This window comes from Oryctolagus cuniculus, chromosome 3 (genome assembly GCF_964237555.1).
Source record: "Oryctolagus cuniculus chromosome 3, mOryCun1.1, whole genome shotgun sequence".
NCBI classification, from domain to species: Eukaryota; Metazoa; Chordata; class Mammalia; order Lagomorpha; family Leporidae; genus Oryctolagus; species Oryctolagus cuniculus.
In genome coordinates, this window is record NC_091434.1 from 16,626,112 (window position 1) to 16,648,048 (window position 21,937).

The 21,937-nt window shown below is 39.9% G+C and overlaps 1 protein-coding gene across 1 annotated transcript in view; it reads right to left on the reverse strand.

Moving 5' to 3' along the window:
* Window positions 1–4,379: 4,379 nt before the first annotated feature.
* The window catches only part of MOGAT1 (monoacylglycerol O-acyltransferase 1), a 39,065-nt gene continuing 21,507 nt past the window's right edge, over window positions 4,380–21,937 (reverse strand). Inside the window, exons 4-6 of the mRNA XM_002712499.5 lie at window positions 20,939–21,113; window positions 20,212–20,411; window positions 4,380–8,990 (exon numbers count right to left, since the gene is read on the reverse strand). Coding sequence (XP_002712545.1) covers window positions 8,836–8,990; window positions 20,212–20,411; window positions 20,939–21,113 — 530 coding nt within the window. The 3' untranslated portion in view covers window positions 4,380–8,835. The remainder of the gene's footprint in view (window positions 8,991–20,211; window positions 20,412–20,938; window positions 21,114–21,937) is intronic.

Here is a 21,937-nt window from a genome sequence, read left to right on the forward strand (position 1 = left end):
TGATTGCTGGATCCTATGACTCAACGAACTTCTGTATAGGAGAGATCATTTTATTACTGTGAGTGAACAGGAACTTGAAACTGAGAGGTCACCGCACGCGTGCTTAGCAGAACCAGGTCCTGAGCATCTTCCTCCACGCCACATTTAGATTTCTTGCATTTACTGGAAGAAACACACCTTGCAGCTGGGGCTCAGTCCCTCCAGGAGAATCTCTGGATTGCTGGGAGATGCAGGAAATTCCAATTGAATCTACAACCACAAACAAACCTGAAAATAATTCTTCAGTAGATTCTGGCCAAATAATTCTGGCAGAGACATATCTCTGATGGAACTCAGGGAATTAGCAAAAAGCACATTACACACCCCAGATAGAGAAGCAGACTGAAGTCCCTGTGTCCCCAAGTTTCACAAAACAAGAGCCCAGAGCAAAATGAAATCACAGGCAGAGGGAAGAGAAGTTTCTCCTTGGAAATCATGGCCTGGGGCAGCTTCTGAGCCTATCAAGATCTGGAAAGGAAAATAACCCAGAGTAAAGACAGGCCACAGGATGTGGGAAGAGCTTCAGACTTCAGAAGTTCAGTGTCAGCAGTGCCTTACGCAACGTGTTTTCTCTGGCCACAAATGACCAAGAGAGCACACACCTTTGTAGAAATTCTATCATCTCAGCATCCAAACCCAGCAGCTGTAGTCAAATCATCCTGGTTTGTTTTCTAGAACCCTCAACAGTAACAGTGCAAATACATAGTTCTAAAGGTCACCTTGCCGGTGCACATTCTAACAAACATGACTGACTATACTGTGTTCACATGACTGTTTGATCTTTGGACTTGCTGTGATCATATCACCTGACAACTTGGCATAGTACTGGGGGGAAAATGGGGTCTGCGTTTCCATCCAAGACTTTTAGCTGTCTGACTTTTTAGGTTAGAAACAGCAGATTCTCAGGAGTAATCAGGAAAATTGCAAAGATCCTTATCACAGAGGCCTGGTAGGGTTAAGAGAGTTTAAGTTTACACTGCAGGAGTCACTCCTTTAGACTGGGGTGGGGAGGTGGTCAACGGGCCTCACCTTCCCTCAGGGGTACCCTGTATGAGACGACAACTCAGGCAGCACCAGATCTGTGATGGAAATGAAGGCCTTTGGGAACCCGTGGGTGTGGAAGAGTCTTTAGTTAATATGGAATGTATAAAAATGTCTATTATAAAATGTATGATGATGCGGTGTCTTCCTCTTCTCATCTTCTGTCCTTGAACAGTCTCATCTCTTCCTTTTCAACTCTTCCCTACTTTCATGGTCCCTGACCTTACCTCCAAGAGATAACAAGCAGGGGTTTATAAATTACTTACTACAATTCAGCTTCCCCCTTTCCCGTCCTCTTCCTCTTCTTTTTCTTTTTCCTGGATTTTGGACAAAGAAGAAGCACATGTACAGAGAAAACTGTCACGGGAGAAGGTGGAAAGGAGAGGCCCGTGGGGGAACTCCTCACTGTCTTCCCTGGCTGAGAAGTGTACCCACCACCTCCAGAGCCAAGTGCTTTTAAAGCAAGGGTGTGGCTGTGTCCTGGGTTGAAACAACAAAATGGGTCACATCCCATGGTCATTCGACAGTATATGAGTTATTCACAGAAAAATGGAATTGCAAGGTAAGTTTATTTGGGTGCTAAAAAATCAGAAATCCATGCATAGCTTTTCTGTAATATACGTTTTCATGAACTTTTGAAGACCCCCCCCCCCGCTCATATGCATGAATTTCAAAAGCGTTTTGCTTCTCAATAAACTTACCTTTCAATTCCGTTTTCCATTAGTTTTTTGAAGCACACTCGTATTACTCACGATGTAGATCAAACTCAGTTTTAAAAGTCTAATTAGTTCCCAAAGGAATCACATTTGCTTTCATTCACAGTGATTTAAAATTTTCTTTGTGTGTTACTTCAATTAAACTAATGAATAGGTATATATCTATACCATACCTGTCTCTATTATTTATTGCTATATGTCATATAACATAGTATACATAGCCCTTATACATATAATGTATAAACATATATGTGAAAATCCTTCTGAAGATCCTGTTAAAATTCTTCAATATGACTAAAAATTCTATATTCATAGATTCAATGTTATTTTAAAGATAAGTCAATTTGAAATTACAAATGGTATGATCCAACTCTTACATCATCAACCAATCTAAGATAAATCACAGCATTCATTTCAGCATCACATAAAATGTCAAGACCAGGTTAAATTAGAGGTAAAATTTTTTCCATCTAGAATTTTCTAAGATGTTGTTGGGGAAGTGGAGAAGGCAGGGAAGGAGATGTCAAACAGAAGTTTCTTCTTAAATTTGGAACATGTGGCAAGCATCTTATGGAGAAAAACATCAAAAGGTACTTAGAAAAACACACACAGGCATATAAACATGTAAGAAGCAAAATGAATTTAAAAATATACTTCGGAAAAATGATCTTTCCCCAACTAATGCTCTATGTAGTAATAGCCGTACACACACCAAAAAAAAGAAAAAAAAAATCAAGCCCTTTAAGCAAACAGATGTTCTGTTTAAATCTTTAATTTTTGCCAACAAGTATCTGTCTGTCTGTGAAGGTTCTCGGCTGTGTTGTTTTAGTGGGGAACATAAAATTCTGCCAACACGAAAAGAGTCCTCAGCTGATTGCTCAGAGCTGGAGATGGATGCTGTGCCCCGTGGTTTTGGAGCAAAGGCTGGTCAGAAATGGCTTTAGGAGCCGGCTCCGTGGGGCAGTAGGTTAATCCTCTGCCTGCGGTGCTGGCATCCCATATGGGTGCTGGTTCTAGTCCCGGCAGCTCCTCTTTCAATCCAGCTCTCTGCTATGGCCTGGGAAAGCAGTAGAAGATGGCCCAAGTCCTTGGGCCCCTGCACCCACGTGGGAGACCGGGAAGAAGCTCCTGGCTCCTGGCTTCGGATCGGCGCAGCTCCAGCCGTTGCGGCCATCTGAGCAGTGAACCAGCAGAAGGAAGATCGTTCTCTCTGTGTCTTTCTCTCACTGTCTGTTACTCTACCTCTCAAATAAATAAATAAATAAATAAATTTTTTTAAAAAATGGCTTTAGAACAGAATCACAGCTAGAGGAACCTATAAGCAACCTTGATATTCATGTCCCACCCTCTCAGTTACTCAGTGGAGTGTATGTGCTTACTTATCCAGTATTGTGTGATTCCTCGGTTAGCGTGCAATTACTCAGGGAGTATGAGATACTCAGGAGCCACAGGTGTCCTGAATCCTACACCCAGCGCATGGGTTCTGGTCAGGGGATCTGGCATTTTGTCCGAGCTCCACCTCCCACCAGCAGGCCAGGTTCTAGACCATACTGATCCCAGCTTCCTATAAAATAAAACTAATAGCTATCTTATTAGAACTATTTTAAGACCTAATTGTCATAATGTACAGAAAGCATTCATCTCTATATTTGATATACCATAGGTAGCTGAAAAATATTGCCTATATTACATGATAATATTTATTATGTTACAGTATTCATAAAATACTGAAAAAAAAAGTCTTGACTTGGTGTTGGGGTGCAGTCAGTTAAGCCAGCACTTGCAATGCTGGCATCTCATATGGGAGTGCTGATTTGAGTCCTGGTGGCTCCACTTCTGATCCAGCTTCCTGCTGATGTGCGTAGGAAAGCAGCAGAAGATGGCCCAAGTACTTTGGGGCTCTGCCACTTTGTGTTTCTGTGTGGGTGCAAACTGTTGAAATCTTTACTTAGCATATACTAAGTTGATCTTCTGTATATAAAGATAATTGAAAATGAATCTTGATGAAGAATGGGATGGGAGAGAGAGTGAGAGATGGGATGGTTGCGAGTGGGAGGGAAGTTATGAGGGGGAAAGCCATTGCAATCCATAAACTATACTTTGGAAATTTATATTTACTAAATAAATGTTAAAAAAAAGAAATATAGAGTTCAGGTTTTTAGCATATCGATAGCATTGTGAAGCATCACTGCACTCTAAGTTTAGAACACTCTTCATCTTCCCTGCCCACTAGCAGTCATTGACTCCATCTGTAATTCACACATGTTCCTACCTACCAGCGTTTGAACATGTCTGGATTAGACAGGCTCTGATTCTGTTTCCTCTTGCCGCTCCTGATCTAGTTTCAATCCTGCACACCTGCAGTCTTCAGTAGTCTTGCCTCTGCTTTGTGTTTTATCGTTATCCCCCTCAAGAAGATTTAAAGCACTGACTCTCCAGTATGAGAATTTGCAATGCTCACCATTTTGCTGCAATTTTCTTGCCTATTTTCATGCCCAAGTCTAAATTATTTCAGCCTTGCTAAGGTGTGGAAAAAAGAAAACATTCCATCCAGTTTAAAAAAAAAACACACCCACACATGTATCACTCAGGCAGAAAAACACATTTATTGGGCAAAACTCTTAAAAATGACAGTTTAAACACACACACACAACAAAACATACAATATAGAAAATATAGAAGTGTCATGGCCTCCTATGTTTTAATAATAAACTATAATTCCACATTTTTGAATGATATAAAGGAAGAGGACTCTTAAGTTAAATTTCTCCTATTTAGAGAATTTATTTCTTAGAAACATACAACTAAAGGTCATTGTGATCCTGGAGACACTGCAGTAGCAATTGGTGTTTTTTGCATACCAAGAAAGTGAAATGGTCATTTCAGCTCATTGAATTTCCTGGAGGAATAGAAGCAAGCGAGGATAGCAATGCCAAGGCAAAGTAATCAGATAGATCATCTCCAAATAATTGTTATTATCATGACAGATAACAGGCCAGGCAAAGACAGAGCTAGACAGCACCATGGAGACCATTTACTCCTACTCTACTTATGTAGGAAGAAGTGAGCCAGGACCCTCCACTCAGTTATTGGAAGACCAGGGGTTAAAGGACTGTCTGAAATAAAGAGGAGAGGAGAGAGTGGGGAAGTTAGGCTCTCCGACTGTCCCAGCATCACTGCATGCCCATCCTACAGGGCTTAGAATCCAACTAGAAAGCTCTAAGGCTACAAGCTGACCTGGAAATGATCTATGGGAGAGTTACACAGACCCTGGGAATACAGGGAACTTCAGATTTATCTCTGTTCTCAAAATAGCCCAAGATAATTCTTAGTCTGAATCTAAGAGCTGTGTAAAAGAAAAAGAAAAAAAAAAAAAGGCAATCTAGATGGACAAGGCTGGAGTCAGAATGGACTCAGGGCTCAGATGCCATTAAGGTGACAGAAGCTCTACCTGCCTCTGTGTGACCAATGGGATTGCTTTGGCTTGCGCTAATGATCACTGTCCGTTTAAAGGGAAGATTCTTTTTCAGTTCAGTTGGTCATCCTGGGAAAAAGGCACTGGGCCTTATCCACTGCTCCAATACATATGGCTCTAGTAGTGAATCTTGTTGAAAACTTGGACTTTTCCCAGGACACATAACCAAAATAGCTCTTGCAAAAGGAAAAAAAAATCAACAATGTGGTATTCTGGCTTCAAACAAGAAAAATTTTCTCAATAACCAAAAGACAGAGCTTGCTTCGGAGTTTTTAATCGCTTGCCTTAAGTGTATTGCTTCAATCACGCTCTACTTTTTTAAAACTTCTGCTTTATAGGAAGAGTATTGGGTTTATTAATCAACATCCCAGAATATTAGTACTTTCTGTTTAATCAAGGCAAATGAATATGAACACACAGTCATTTTTAATTTTCATTAAACTAGGGTCCAAGCACTTCATGTGCAAAAGGAATAACTACACAGGCTATGAAATCCCTCTTGGCTCTAAAACTTAGAAACGATCCAACCAACTTCCAGTTTGGTTCCTCAACCATTCATTGAGAGACTGCTTAGGAACTGGTCTGCTTGGGTGAGTACCCAAATGCAAATAAGACACAGGTTCTTCTGTTAAAGAACTCATCATCGCATAGGTTAACTCTAGGCTGAGATAAATGTTCTCCTTTTCATATAAGATATCAAGGCACCAAGCTGCAGGTGCTTGGGAAGGATTAACTACAATGATCAAAATATAAAGTACTAAAGAAGTCCCTCTATAGAAAGAATTGCTTCTGTGTTTTCCATCCTAGAGAAACTAGAGAAATTGGTTGGTTAGTTTAGAAGTTGCCCTGTTTTTCTCCCTTAAGAAACATATACAAATTCTATTTGTAGTAAATCCTCCATTCCCACAAAGTGGCATCACTTTGGTTAAAAAATACAAATATCTTGGGCTACTGGGGGGAGAGGAGAAACAAGTCAACAAATTCCATCAAGTGTTTCTTGTCAGAGGGAAACACGACTAATATTAGCACCGATTCATATTCACCACAAACTTTGGCCATCTGCACCAGTGAGGTAGTTTGGAATAGACGTAAAATCACAAAGGTGCGGATAGATTTCGCCTCCATGCTTCTCATGACGGTGATGCGTCTTCCCTAAAAGCAGGGATTTCACTTCTAACCCATCATCCCTGCAGTATACACACTTGCACTGTTTTCACAGCAGTGGCAAAGGGTTTGCACTAAATCCCCTAGAACCGCTTGCCGTGGTTTCCCTTGGTAAAGAGGCCAAGCCAGACAGCCTTTGTACACATTGAAGCCACAGCCTTCACTTGAGTATAACAGATTTATCTGGTTATCAAAAATTTCATAAACTTCTATCTGCAAGACAAAGAAAATGACTTTGCCTATACCTGGTGTGCGAGGGAAATGAGAAAGCAATGTTTAAACCACGCAGCACACATGCACATTTTCACAAGGCAATAGGCCCAGTTTCTCCTACATGGCTGTAGAGTTAGTTTGTCATTATTAGTGTTTTGATTTATGACTTAAAATTTATATGTCATTACATAGTAGATGGAAATTTTTATTATAACAGGGGAAATCTGTCAAGTCCCTCTACTGAGTATATTATATGACCCACATTTGTGTGGTAGCAAAACTTCATATCAAAAAATTCATTTGGAATCTGTAGAACTCTATGGAAATTACAATTCATGAGTCTATGAAAAGATTTTTGGCAAAGCTAGATTAAGACCTTTGGAGACTCTAAGAAGTGAAGAGATAATTTCCGCTCCCCCATAAACTGTACTGAAAAATAACATTTTATTTTTGCCAAAATTAAAGTTTTTTTTTTTAATGGTAGAATCTAGATAAACTCATGATTGAATTTTTTCTCATTTTTTAGTTCTCTTCCTTTACTAAACATGACTTTAACTGTTTGCTAGCTAATTCAGCTGATGTTGGGTCGTCATTACTAATGATGAGATTAAAACTCATGCCTCTGTGAAGTCATGAAAGTTCAAGCATAAACTTCTCCAAAGGAATGAAATTTGTGGGTTTTATAATAACCTAGGATCTCATTTTGACAAATAAAAATTGAACTTATTTCAAGGTCACAGGGCCAATGGGTTCCTGGATTGCTCAACTAGTATGAACTCAAAGGAATTCAGGCCAGAAATCTTCATATAGAACCGTAGAGAAGGCTGGCTTTCTTTTGTGTAAGACATTGTCTTAAGCAAGGCATGACTTTGTTTTGCCCAAGGCTTGATGTTTAAAAACTGGACATACTGCCAACAAGTTGTGACATTGCCCACAAAGACCTAGAGTGGAGGAGGCATAGCAACAAGCACCTGGCCGTGGAGATCTTTGGAGACCAGGCGTGCTTACTGCCTGACTGGTCCCTTAGCACTCAGTGATCTCTGCCTTGCTTCCTAGGAGCCAGTCTGTAGCACTGCTGACACCACTGCAGGACAACCAGACAGAGCAAACCATCTCTTTCTTAAGGTGGACCTTGATTATAACAGATTTCATGGTAAAACATATCTTTAAAAATTCTTCATGTATGACAACATTTTGCACATTCAGTTCCCAACTATGTTCATTAAAGAAGTACTTATGTACTGCTTCCTGAATGCCATGAACCCCAGCACTAACCCCGGCACTACGGCGACAACAGTAGTAGCAAGGACAAGGTTCCTGCTCATTCAGGTTCAGAGGAAACTTACACCCAGGTCAACTGTGAATTGGACACTTTTCCCTAGAGAGAACGCTTTGCTTCAGAGTCTGTCTTACAATGAAGAGGCCATTTGAGAAGAAAATGGAAACTTTTTCTACTGCTATGAAAACCTTTTGGAATTTCCATTGTCTAAAACACATGTAAAACTATGTCTTCCAAACAGACTTCCTTGCTATAGCAAATGCACACATCTCTAAACATGAAAAGAAGTCAAGGAACAGTCCTTTGCCCACATGGTTTCCCATGTGGCAGACTCGTTCTGTTTCCAAAATGACACAAACATTCTGCACTATTGTACAAAAGTGTGTTGGTTGCCATGACTGAAAGGATCAAATTATTTAAGTAAGAAAAGTAACATGATTCACCAGCAACTGGTCTGTTCAAACAAACCAAAAAACTCCTCTCGCTCCAATGCTATGTGGCAAATTATTTTACACCCTGTCTCACACATGTTCCAGCTGTGTTGAACAACAGCTGTCATACTTGGTGAAAACACTATTTTCAATTATTGCTAAGTTTAGTAAAAGGGTCTAGTTATTTTTTGAAGCTGTCAATTTTTGTAGTCTATGAGTAAATCTAAACCTCTTCATAACCTATAAAATGATTTAGACTTCCTAAATAAAGAATATTATTTAAAGTCCTACAGTTATCCTATAATCATCTACCATATTTTTATTTATCATAGAGAAAACATCAACACCTGCTACCATAAATAATATTTCTCAGATGCAAATTTGATTCCAGAGTCAAAAGAAAAAAAGTTATTTAAAATATTTTTGTTATCAATATGATGTTTGCTTGTCCTCCTTTACAGCTTATGAGAATTACACTCATCTAAAAGTGAGAGTTTCATGCTCTGGGATACCATACTTTCCTTTGTGCTCCTCAAATAATTTTCTTAGCTCCTCCATATAGGTCTGATGCAACTCCTCAATCTGCTCCCGGGTTGGGTGCGGAGTCTGATGAACGGGGATTGGGCGGCCAACTGGAAAAATAGACAACGCATCAGGCATAGGAAGCAAAACCACTCCACCTCAGACTTCTGCCTCTGACGGACTGCCACAGAAAGATCTGCCAATCAGAATCCCTCCAGCCTGCTCGCACCAATCCTGTTTTCATTTTACTGGCTGCCTACTGTGGTCACCCCATCCCTCCTGTTAACAAATAAAGAACTTTCCTGCTCGGCAGACACAGCAGTGTCAACACCCTGGTGGTTTTGACTTGGAGTCAAACGAGCTACTGTGCTGCCTGCAGCTGTGAGTTAGGCACACATAACTGTGTGTCCACGTCACCAGCAGTCTCCCTTGAGTACAGCTGAAAGTCAGCCCACAGTGCCCTCATTATTACCGACTGTGAAATCTTTGAGTCATGGGGCACCCCTCCTTTCCTTAATGTCTTTCTGAACAATTAAAATATATATATATATATATTTTTGCAGCGAGGTATCTGTACTGGAGAAACACACAATCACAATGATTCTTTGGTATAGTCTATAAGTCTCAGTAGAAAAATTAATAAGCCATGGAACATTCATGCAGTAGAATCCTAGGCAGTGGTTTTTTAAATAAAATAAATTAAATATGTGTACAGGCACACAATATCTAAAATGCATTAAGTAGAAAAGTTGTGAAATAATTCAGTATGATCCTACTTACAAGAAATACTTATATTTCTAGGTGCAGAGTTACTGTTTGGTGCATAGAAAAAAGTCATGAAAGTGAAAGAAGCAACACAGTTTTTTCTAGGGAAGGAGGCAGAAATGGGGAAAACTTCACTTTCTCAGTATTATATGAATTTTCTCCAAAGGAGAAATCATTTGTAGGAAATACACCACCAGTACACTAATTGATTAAATTAAGTCTCACAACTTTATGTATGAAAGGTATTTAAATAATAAACAGTACCTCACTGTCTCAGCTTCTAAAGATAATACAAAAATACACAAGGCTTTGGTACTTGCCCTCATGGCACTCTTTGCTGGTCTGATGCTGTTACAGATGCCAACAGTTAAAAATAGGATATTCAATGACAGCCCACCAGCAAACCGCTTCTTCTGACCTTCGCTCCTCTTGGGTACAGTGAGATCAAATCAGCCAGTAGAGGGGATTTCCTTTGTCTTACCCTGAGTTAGTCTCTGCTACCTACCAGGCTCAGATCCAAGTCAGTTACAGAAAGTGATTAGTTAAGAGAAAACTGAGCATGTGTTAAGTCATAGAAGAGGAAGGAAGTCTAAATCAGATCAGTACGGGGGCAAGGAGGCACAGAGAAGTGAACAGTGCATGAACCCACACACACGCCTTCACTGCAGCATGACACTCTCAGACTGCTACCTATTCAACCAGATACAGACGGGAAGCTCACGGACAGCTTTGACAGCCTGGATGCCAGTTTACACATTCAACATAAAGAACTAGAAACGTAGCTATTTCACTGTTGGTTGTGGTTTGAAATATGCATGTAGAAGCTTATACAGTAATGAAATGGAATTGAGAGCTGGTTGTAGACAAAGGAACCAGGTCTAGTCTGAGCTCACCAGCAAGTGCACTGGGCAAGTAACTTTCTCTCTGGCCTTAATTTTCACATGTACGGGATAAAAGACTAGAACTCCATTATCTTCCATCCAGCCCTGTTGTAGCTTGATGGGAAAAAATTTGAGAAACTTACATGTAAATCTACTGGCATATTTGTGGTTTTATAGAAATAGCTTTTGTTTTCTCAGTGCAAATATCCCAATGAGACAGGTCTATGTAACTATTCAAGGGGAGGGTGGGAACTAAGAAACAAACAGTGGTCTAACAGAATGAAGCATGTTGCCTCCAGATTCCTTAGGTAATCAGTGAATCTTCTTCCTTCTCAGGTATCCTAACATTAACCTCATCGCGGTCTTTCACTGCTAGTAGTTTTATTATATTTCAGGTGGTTCTCCAGAGAACTCAGACATGCCCATTGCTGTGCTTGCCTGTAGGCTGAGTGACCCCATCTCCCAAGGCTTCAGGTGCTGAAATTTAATCCCCATTGTGTTGTATTGAGATGGTGGAGCTTAATCCTCATCATGAGGTGAGTAGTGATTAGGAAATGATTAGGATGAGATACTGTTATTAGGGTGGAGCACTTGAATCCAGAACACTATATAGGCAGAAGGAGAGAGACACATAAACATGCACGATCCCTGTCTCTTGCAGTGTGATGCTCTGAGTGCCTTGGGACTCTGCCAGCAAAAAGGTCATGGGCAAGTGAGGCGTCTAGACCACTGACTTCCAGAACTGTGAGCCCAAATCAACCTCTGTTCTTTATAAAGTTAGCCAGCCTCCATTGTTTCATTGTAGTAATGAAACATTGACTAAATACCTGTGTGAGATGGATGCGATATCTTGCCTTTCTCTCATTTATATGTAGAGAAACCAAGATGCTCATTTCCAATACAGCTATTGTGAGGCTAAATTGACATATATTGGACATAACACGATTATTGATTGAGGGTCCGCTAGATATTATTAAGTCAAATCCTTGGAACAATTAACTAAGCAGCTATTGTTGTTCTCCTTTTAAAATTGAGAATAATGAGGCACAGAAAGGTTAATGAGTAAACCAACAGAAAACACTGCAAACCTGAAGCGCAGTGTCAGAAATGTAAAACTTCAGGAATGGGCTCTGCCCAAAAGGCACATCTAAGACATCCACACTCCTCCTGCCACATGGCCACAATGGTCACTTCAACTCTGCAGAGAGGAGAGCAGCAGATCAGGACACCAGCCCTGAGGGGACCCTGCTTGCAGCTTAGCCCTAAACCCGATGGCCCAGCACCTGAGGTTTCAGTTCATATCAAGGACCTGCTATGTTATGAGCTCCATCTGCCTTTCAGCTCTTACCATCATTAAAGTTCAAGGTCCTCACCTAGTTAACCAGGTTAGAAAACATCCCTGCCACACCCACCACCAGCCAGGGTCAGATAAAAAGATCCACCAGGAATTGTTCCATACAGTTACCACAAATTGGGAGTGTCTGAAAAGGTCCCCGTAGCCCTACAAGACCAACATTTTCTGTCTCTGTCTCTCTTTCTCTCTCTCCCTTTCTCTCTCTCTCCACAAAAGGATTTTTTTTTCATCATTAAGGAGAAGGAAAAAGAATATTTTCAACATAGAACTCAGAGTTCCAAAAGGCTGCAAAATTCCTGTTTTACAACACAAAGGGAAAAAAACAGCTGCATCAGGCTGCCTTTGTAAAACTCCTTGCCCTGGAAAAATCAACCAACGCCTACTTGCAGCACAGTCAGGATTCAGAGCTTTTGTTTATGTTTTACTGCTTTTTATAGCTGGTATGCTTGACTGTTCCATTTTCCATTCTGCCCAACAGCCCAAGATCAGTTATGGGTTTATTGCCTTACATAGCAGTCAGACTCCGGTTTCCAGAGTGCTGTGCAATCATTACCTAAGACCAATGAGCTGCTTTGTGAGACATGGGTTACCCTGGAGAAGGGTTTGGAAATGGAAATTAGTTGCTTTGAATGGAGGCAGAGAGTAGACCTTTCAACAACACCAAAGCACTCTCTGCTCTCTTGCTGTAGTGATCAAGATCCACAGCTTATTGCTCTAACGGTCTCTGCCTTGAGACTCCTCACAGCTAGTACCATGAGGCCAAGTGGGCTTGTGAAGAATGGAAATGTTGGTCCTGGGTGAAACCCAAGTTCAAATCCAACTTCTTGCTTATGGTGAAGGCTCAAAAGATGCCCAGTGTAAGTGTGTGTGCGCATTGTACACACATAATTATACACACACTCACGAACATCCACTGAGCACTTGTACTGTGCACTGAAGTGTCACAAAATATGCCACCCCAAAATAGGGAGTATGAGCTAACTGACTCACATTCTGAGCTAAAGTCACTTAAAAATGCCTCAGAGGGTGATTTTGCAAAACAAGAAGGGCATTCCAGATTCTCCTTTCCTTCCTGAAACAGAAAATATAACTCCTATGTAAAAGATGCCCTCCCTACTCCGGAAGAAACATTCTGATCAAAGCCAAAAATGGGAAGTCAGGTCAAGAGAAACATATCAGACCTTCTTAAAGTAACTTTCACCTTCAGTTACTCTCCCCATCTAGTTTACTTTTCCATACTTGCCTTTCTGTCTTTGTCTAATCTAGTATATAAACACTTGGGCCTCACCACTTAATTTATTTGAAAGTGAGAGAGAGAGAGAGAGGTTGAGAAAAAGAGAGATAGGGCCTACAGAGAGTTAGAGACAGATTTTGCATCTATTGGTTCACTCCCCAAATTCCCTCAACAGCTGAGGGTAGGCCAGGCCAAACCTAGATCTTTCATGGGAGCCTCCATGGACTTAGGACAATCTGTGTGCTCCTCTGTGGCTCCTAACTCATGGAAATTGGAGTCTCGGGCCCAGCTGGAGACCCTGAGAGGTAGTGAGAGTAAAGTTTTGTCCCCTTACAGCACCATGCTAGTCCTCTTAACACTATTATCTATTTTAATCTCTTCCACTTTACAATTGAAACTTCAGTTAAGTCCCCCTTCCTTTTTTGTAATTTCCAAAAATTCTTCAGCCTGCTTTTTTCCCACCAGGATACAATGATGATTTGAAACATAATGGGCTACTTTTGTAGTTTGTGGTTTGAAACCAGTTTTATTTAAATAAAATATATTCTCTTCCTATCTTTTTAATTTAAAATAAATCAAGGGTGAGTGTTTGGCATATTTAAAGTGGTTAAGATGCCCTTTGGATGCCCACATCCTTTATCAGAGGGTCTGGATTCAAGTCTCAGTTCTGCTTTCCATGCCAGCTGCATTCTAGTCAGCACCATGGGAGGCAGCAGGTGATGGCTCAAGTAGTTGGGTCCCCGCCACCCATGTGGAGATCTGGATTGAGTTCTTGGCTCTCAGCTTTGGCTTGGCCCAGCCTCAGCCCCGGCTGTTGCAGGCATTTTGGAGTGAACCAGTAGATAACAGATATCTCTCTTTTCCTGTCACTCAAATAAGAAAAATTTTTTAAAATATAAAACTCACACAAAGAGCAACATAATAAGCACTTGAATGCTCTCTTCTAGACTCACCTACCGCTAACATTTTGCATATATGTGTATTTAAACATCCAATATCACTTGTACTTTTGTAGAACTATTCAAGTTATGCAATCAATGATTCAATCATGATTCAATCCTCCCTAAATATCTCCACATTACCCCAGAACAGTGTCCTATATGACAACACCATTATCTTACTTACTAAATTTAACCTCTGAAAAGTATTACTGTGAAGTTCATCCACATTCAAACTTGATCAGTTGTCTCAATCACATCCCATATAATTGTTTTCCCCAGTTCACAACAGCTGTTGTTGTGTCTTTGAGTATCCTTCATGTTTATCTTTCATGACATTGACTTTTTTTAAAGAGTCATGACCAGTTGTTTCGTACAATGTCCCACAGAATAGATTTGTCTGATTATGTCCAAAATAGATTTGTCTGATTATGTCCTCATGATTTGATTCATAATAAGAATTTGGCAGGAAAAATGCTCTCAACAAGCTGGTCAGGAGGCTTTGGATCTGTATGCCCGCCCACATCTGCCTAGCATCTGGAGTTCTCAGAAGGCTTTCCCACAGATCAGGAGACTTAATCCCCAGAATAACCCTGAGAGAAGACAGGGCAATTACACTGATTTCCTCATTTACAGTTGTAAACCTGAGGCCCAGAGAAGATGAAGCAAACATTAAGGCCACTCAGAGTCAGACCTCAAACAACACCACCTCCTTCTCTATATCCAGCAGATGCATAATATATGTTTACTTAATGCCGGTGCCAATCTGCTACATACAGCTGGTGCCCAAGCGTTAGCCATCAGCCTCATGGCAGGCCTACCTATGGGAAGAATCATTTTTTCAATGATATTGTATTTTTCAGTTGGCATCAGAATAAAAATGAAATAAACACTTCTATCATATCCTGCAGCAGAAGACAGTCTCAGGACTTCACAGAAACTGAGCTTTGAGGCTACTTCTAACAGAATTGGAGTCCTCTTCTATATGCAACCACACGTGATAAGGCTGTCTGGGCATCTATATTCTAAATAATCTAACACTGGGAAGAAGCAATATTCTTATTTGTGGTAAAATATCAATAAGTACATTAGATATACTAAAGTTAGAAAATCACTTGTAAAATCATTTGTAATCGTGACTGTAATCACTGATTCAGGCAACAATTATCAATGGATATTAAAAGTATCAAGGAACAGGATAGTTACAAAGACTCTGTAACACCAATCCCAGGTCCCTTAATAATAAAGAGAAAAAAGAATGCTTTCTTTTTAATGGAGAAATCTGACAAATACCTCGCCCACTGATCAAAGTTAGTGTTACTAACAATGAGACATCACATGCCTATGACACCATGCACTGAGGAGTAAACAGCATTTCTGTGCAATTGCTGCTACATATACGTAACCAAGAGTAGTCAAGGTGAAACACAGCAGCCGGACTTGAGTAACATTCTGCAAAACAACAGCCTGTGCCTTCAAAACTACTCACGTCATAAAGACAAAGCAGGGATGAAGAACTATTCCAGCTTAAAGAAGGCAAATGAGATGTGAAAACTAAATGTAACACATGACTCAGCTCAGAGAAAAAATGACTTTCTTCTCCCCAACCTCCCCTCCCCACCCCACCCCCCCAAAAAAAAAAAAAAAACACAAAAAAACCACTGGTGGAAAGGGAACTATTGAGACAATTGGTCAAATCTGAATATAGACTGTACACTATTTTTTTACATTTTATTTTCACTTCTTCAAGAGTCATAGAGACAGAAAGAGAATTCGACAGAAGATAGAGAAAGTGCCTATCTGTTGGCCCACTCCCCAAATGTCTGCAACAGCTGGGGCTGGGCCGGCCAAAGACATGAGCCAGGAACTCAATCCTTGTCTCCCACCTGGATTGCAGGGTCTCACAAACCTGCTGCCTCCCAGGATGTGCGTTAGCAGAAAGCTGGACTCACAAGCAGAGCAGCGACTTGAACCCAGGCTCTCTTGATATGGGCTGTGGGCGCCTTATCTTACCTGCTACACCATTGTATTATATCAGTGTTAATTTTTCTTAATTGTACTTATGGAAGAAATCAATCTTCTTAAGAGATATACATAAAAGTAATCAGAAGCAAAAGGTCATGATGTGTGCACTTACTAAATGTTTCTGTGATAACAACAGTAGAAAGTTTATTTATTACAGAGAGAGAAAAAGCTGTAACAAAAATGTTAGCAAGTGTTGGATCCAGAAAAAGGTACACAGACATGAATGTGAAACTTTTCTGAATGTTTAAATGCTTCTACATAAAGTTTAAAACAATTAAAACTAGCACATACTTTCATACATAAAGTTTTCTCTTTTAATAGCAAGTGTGCTTGGTATCTTATTTTATTGTCCGATCATGCTACTTCCCATCACTCCTGCTGTTCTGGCTCTAATACTTGAACTCATTGATTTACCTTAAAATTCCTAATGTGGGGACCAGTGCTGTGGCATCCTATGTTAAGCCGCTGTCTGCAGCATCAGCATCCCATATGGGCGCTGGTTCAATTCCTGGCTGCTTCACTTCCAATCCAGCTCTCTGCTAATGCGCCTGCTAAAGCAAGTCCTTGGGCCCCTGTATCAATGTGGGAGATCTGGATGAAGCTCCTGGCTCTTGGCTCCTGGCTTTGGCCTGGCCCAGCTCAGGTGGTTCTGGCCATTTGGTCTCCCTCTCTCTAACTCGGACTTTCAAATAAAATAAATAAATCTAAAAAATAATTTTAATGTGTACTTATCCTGTTCCTAAAATCTTAAACATTGTGATCAGATAGGCATAAAGAAAGACTAATCTGTTTATCTGCAAATGTTTCTTGAGCTCCTACTCCGTGGGTCCCAGGAAAAGCAGCTAACAAATCAGATCCTCTGCCCTCGTGGGCCTCTGTGGTGCTGACACAAAGCCTCGTTAACTTATGGCAACTATGATTCTTCACACGTTTTTCTGAAAGTCTAAACGTATTTCATTTGTCTCTCCTGGTTGTCAGAATGAATGTGACATTGAAATCAGTTTGTCTCCTTACCCCTTGATGAAATACAGCTAATGTGGATATTTTATTGTAGTTTGGTAAAGTGATAAAAACATTCATGAAATACATAAATGACATACTATTTGTGAAATGTGTGAAGAAAATACACCTATATATAGTAACTCCTTTACAAAGAAGGCCCATTGAGAAAGCCCCTCAGCAAACAGAAGAGAGAATTTTGATGGAGAAGCCAGAAAACCCGATGGTTTAGCAAGGTCTGCCGTGAGGGATATGCAGAAAGGGCACCTGTGACCTAAAGTAGCACTTTGGAGTTACTGAGAATGCATTTTTAAGGGGACTTAGTTACTAGGACATTAAAAGATAGAACCATCAGAGTGCTAATAAGAAATACTACAACTGAAACAAATGCTCTGGTTCAGTTCATTGATGAACAAGAGTCTGGAAGCTGTGTGCGGAACTATTGATAGGACAGAGAATCTGGGCTTCTCTGGATACCTGTGAGTGAGTGGATCACAGCTGAAGTGATAACTTAGGATGAACCAGACTAATATTGTCATTGAGTTCTTATGGTGCAAGATAGGAATTATTTAATTCAATAAACTTGTAATTTAGTAGAAGGGAGAACAAGGGTGCTGCAAAACAACTTGCAGTTCTGGAAGGTTCCCGAATCCTCCCTAGGGTGGTACAGGTAGAATTCATGTCGGAGTAAGCAAAGAACTCTGGGATTTAAGTATGTTGTTTTAAAAAAGAAATGGACATAGTTTAGAATATTGTTTCAAGCCAGCCTCGCGGCTCACTAGGCTAATCCTCCACCATGCGGCGCTGGCACACCGGGTTCTAGTCCCAGTCGGGGCGCCGGATTCTGTCCTGGTTGTCCCTCTTCCAGGCCAGCTCTCTGCTGTGGCCAAGGAGTGCAGTGGAGGATGGCCCAAGTGCTTGGGCCCTGCACCCCATGGGAGACCAGGAGAAGCACCTGGCTCCTGCCATCGGATCAGCGAAGTGCCCTGGCCACAGCGCGCCAGCCATGGCGGCCATTGGAGGGTGAACCAACGGCAAAAGGAAGACCTTTCTCTCTGTCTGTCTCTCTCTCTCTCTCTCACTGTCCACTCTGCCTGTCAAAAAATAAAAATAAATAAATAAATAAAATTTCAAAAAAATAATATTGTTTCAGTATCATCGTGTGTTTTGTTCTCTTCTGGCATTTTATACATAGGTTTACTTTTGTTATGGAATTATAAATATTCTGTCCTCATGTTACTTCAATAAAAATCTTTAAATACACATAATCTTGAGGGTCTACCTCACAATTAGGGCTGTGCTACATCATCTGACTCCTACTATTAGACCAACCCCAAGACCATAACAGCTAAATCATTATGAAACATTCATGTTCTATACTTGACTTTTAAAGGTTTCAAATGATAATGGGACACTAAACATGCTACAGACTGTGAACTACTGTAATTGTCTGGGGTGAGGAGTAAGTAGAGAAATCTTCCTTTATTCTGAATGTTCAAGAGAAACACATTGCAAAGGCAGTAATGAAAACAAGAACTATAGTTCTCAAATCCTTACAACTAGCTTACACTCAGCAGTTCCACTTCACCCTTACCACTTCATTATTTTGTCAGTAGAGCTATAACCTGACTCTATCAAATGGCAAACCACTTTAGAGACCAAGAACACTAAAGAAACAAAAAACCTTAACCCAATCAGTTGGTAACTAATCATTTAACTCAACAGATATACTTGCTTTCAACAACTGTAAGTTATTTCATATGAGTATCTAGCTGAACTTTTAGTTTCCAAAATAACACCTTACATTCGTTTGTATTACCCCTAAAAATCCAACCACAGAAATTCCCACTTAAGAGATATAAAAATTATTAACTAATACTATACCAAAGAAATGTAGCTACTTTAGCTTGAAAAACACAATTGAAAACTTAAAGTTTTCTCAGTGTTCTTTTGCACACTAATTTACAGGCTGCAAATATTCCAATTTTGTTAGATACAACATTAAAAACAACAGCAGGGGCTGGCACTGTGGTGGAGCAGGTGAAGCTGCTGCCTGCCACACTGGCACCCCATATGGTTCAAGTTCAGGCTGCTCCACTTTCGATCCAGCTCCCTCCTGATATGCTTGGGAAAGCAGTGGAAGATGACCCAAGTGCCTGGGCGTCTGCACCCGCATAGGAGATCTGTAATAAGCTCCTGACTCCTGGTTTCGTCTGGCCCAGCCCTGGCTGTTGTGGCCATTGGGGGAGTGAACCAGCAGATGCAAGATCTCTCTCTCTCTCTCTCTTCCTCTCTTTCTGTAACTCTGCCTTTCAAAATGAATAAGATAAATCTTAAAAAAAAAATAAAAATAACATCATAAGACTGCATGTGAAATGCAAAATTTTTACAAACTGCTAGGAGTAAAATCCTATTCTAAGGAAGGAGAACTAAAAAATCTTTGGATCTCATTGGAATTTCATTTAATTAGCTATTTGTGGAGAAAATATTATTTCCAGTTTCATACAAAGTATACAGTTTTGGTTAATTCTGCAACAGCTCATTACTTTGTCATTTTTAGCTCTTTAAGTCTCCTTCCAACTTGAGCAGACTTGCTCTTGTGTCCTCTTATCAACATGATGTTCACTCACCTCTCCCTTTCTCAATCTCTCAAACACGCAACTTTTTAAAATAACAATCATTGTATATTGAAATGCATATAAATACAGCAAGTTGCAAAAAATGCTTTTTCTATAGAAACTGCTGCCTACATGAACTGACCATGATGAAGGCATCTATTATATGGAAGTTTTCATTTATTAATACACCATGAAGTAACCTGTTCATCAAAGAATCGTTATGCTTTAATCTTCTGGCACACAGAAATATTCATTACAGACTATTAGAAACACTATTGGATTCTACCTGTAGTTCAACAGCAGTATTCTAGAAAGTAATCAATTCTCATTCAAATAGAAAATGTAATAATTTCATAAATAAAAGGCATATGGTAAATGAAGCTCACATAACAGCTATACGATTATTATTTTATGAAGTTCTTAGTCAAAGCTACTTCTCTTTCATGAGCACCTCAGTCAATAGCAATAAGTATTGCTTAAGGTAAGATAACTATTTTTATCCATTTTATGTACATACCAACAGTGTTGATAGGTTTCCTATAAGGCATTAGGCCAAAATTGTACTGAAAAATTCCTCTGGCATGAAATAGTGGCAAAGTAAACCCCGTGATCTTCTGCAGTTTCTCTTGAACAGTTCGAAGCCACGAGCCTTCAGGGTTGTTAATTTGTTTAAACAGTTCATTTTCACCAAAAGAAAACACAGGGACCAAATAGGCACTACAAGTAACAAAGGTGAAGAATAAGAATTTTAAATGAAAAGGACTGGAGTAATGTATTTTGCCCAGCTGAAATTTCCAACAAATTCCTAAGTAGCTTAAATTCTTACACTGCTAACTTCATGTTCCATACATTGAAACTTATAATTGAAATCCTTTGGCAAGGAATTTCAGCTAGCAAGATTTTTATTCTGCAGAAAATTAAAGTTCTAGGAAGCATTTACCTATAGCTTTGTTCATTGTTCATTTGGCTGGGAATTGCCATGTGTATATTAGCTTTTGCTTCTTGCTGTTGAGTGTTTTTCTGTTTTTAAAGTTAAATGTAACTGCTGGATGCTGTAGCAGTGAGTTATCTTAGTAGGAAGGTCATATTCCAATCCCCAGGAATGCCCACATCTACTTTTATTATAAGATTCTTCTGGAGGGAGTCTGTCCATAAGGGCTAGAATAGTTACATTATTTCTTTGTGTTAATTCAATAATGTCTTAATTTTCCCAAACCAGTTACCTGAAATGAAAAGCCACCTACCCGTGGGTTAAAGCAATTTTAATGAATCCTTTCCGTTGGCGGATGAACAGCGTGAATTTTCCAGGGTGGGCATCCAGTGACTCTTCTGCTCCCCCAAGGACAATGACTGAAATGTTCCCACCTCCCTGCCTGCTCAGCACATAGGACACACTTTTCTTGGAAACAGACACTGGTCCTTAGTGAACAAAACAAACAGTGTAACTGAGCAACCCCTTTTAAACTTAAAAATGTTATTATATTCTAGAGCAACAGCGTACATTTAACAAAATTCCCTATACTGTTTACCTTTGGAGCATTTTGCAAGTTTAAAATTTTTGCATAGCAAACTCTTTGTTAGTTTATTGATAAGATCTAACATTCTGACAGGTAATGGGTTAGGTCTTTAAATCATTACTTGATCTTAATGAATCTACCATTTGTATGGATGGGTTTTGCACTGCTGAACTCTATTAGACTCCATTCATGTTGCTTGCTTAGTAAAAGGTGCACCTCAACACCCTGGAGTTGTTTGTTGCACACCTGCACAGCTATAGGTGGTGGCCATGATCATTACCCTGGCAGATCCTTGCTTAGAACCAAAAATACATCTAAGAGGTTGCAAGGATGTTCTGAACACACAACAGCCTGTCTTCTGAGATCCTATATGGATTTTTGTTTACCAGACCTGGATTTATAATGGAAATGGTCTCAAAAGCTCAGACATTTGACAAATAACATAGATCACTTGCCAGATCTCTTCGTGGTGGTTCCAAATGTATAGTCTGAGTTGGGTAAATCATTCATTTTAAATTAGTCACATTCATGGTTCTTCTGTATATCAGGCTTTCCCATGTGAAAACAACTCTAAAGATTCCTTTTCAGATTTTGCATCCACTATAGACTCTTGGAGGAAAATACAAAGACAAAAACACAAACTGCAAATGGCCCACATTTTGTTGATAATTGCCTTTAACACCTTGCATGTTTCCTTCTATTCTGGGTTTTGTCCAGCCTTTTAAA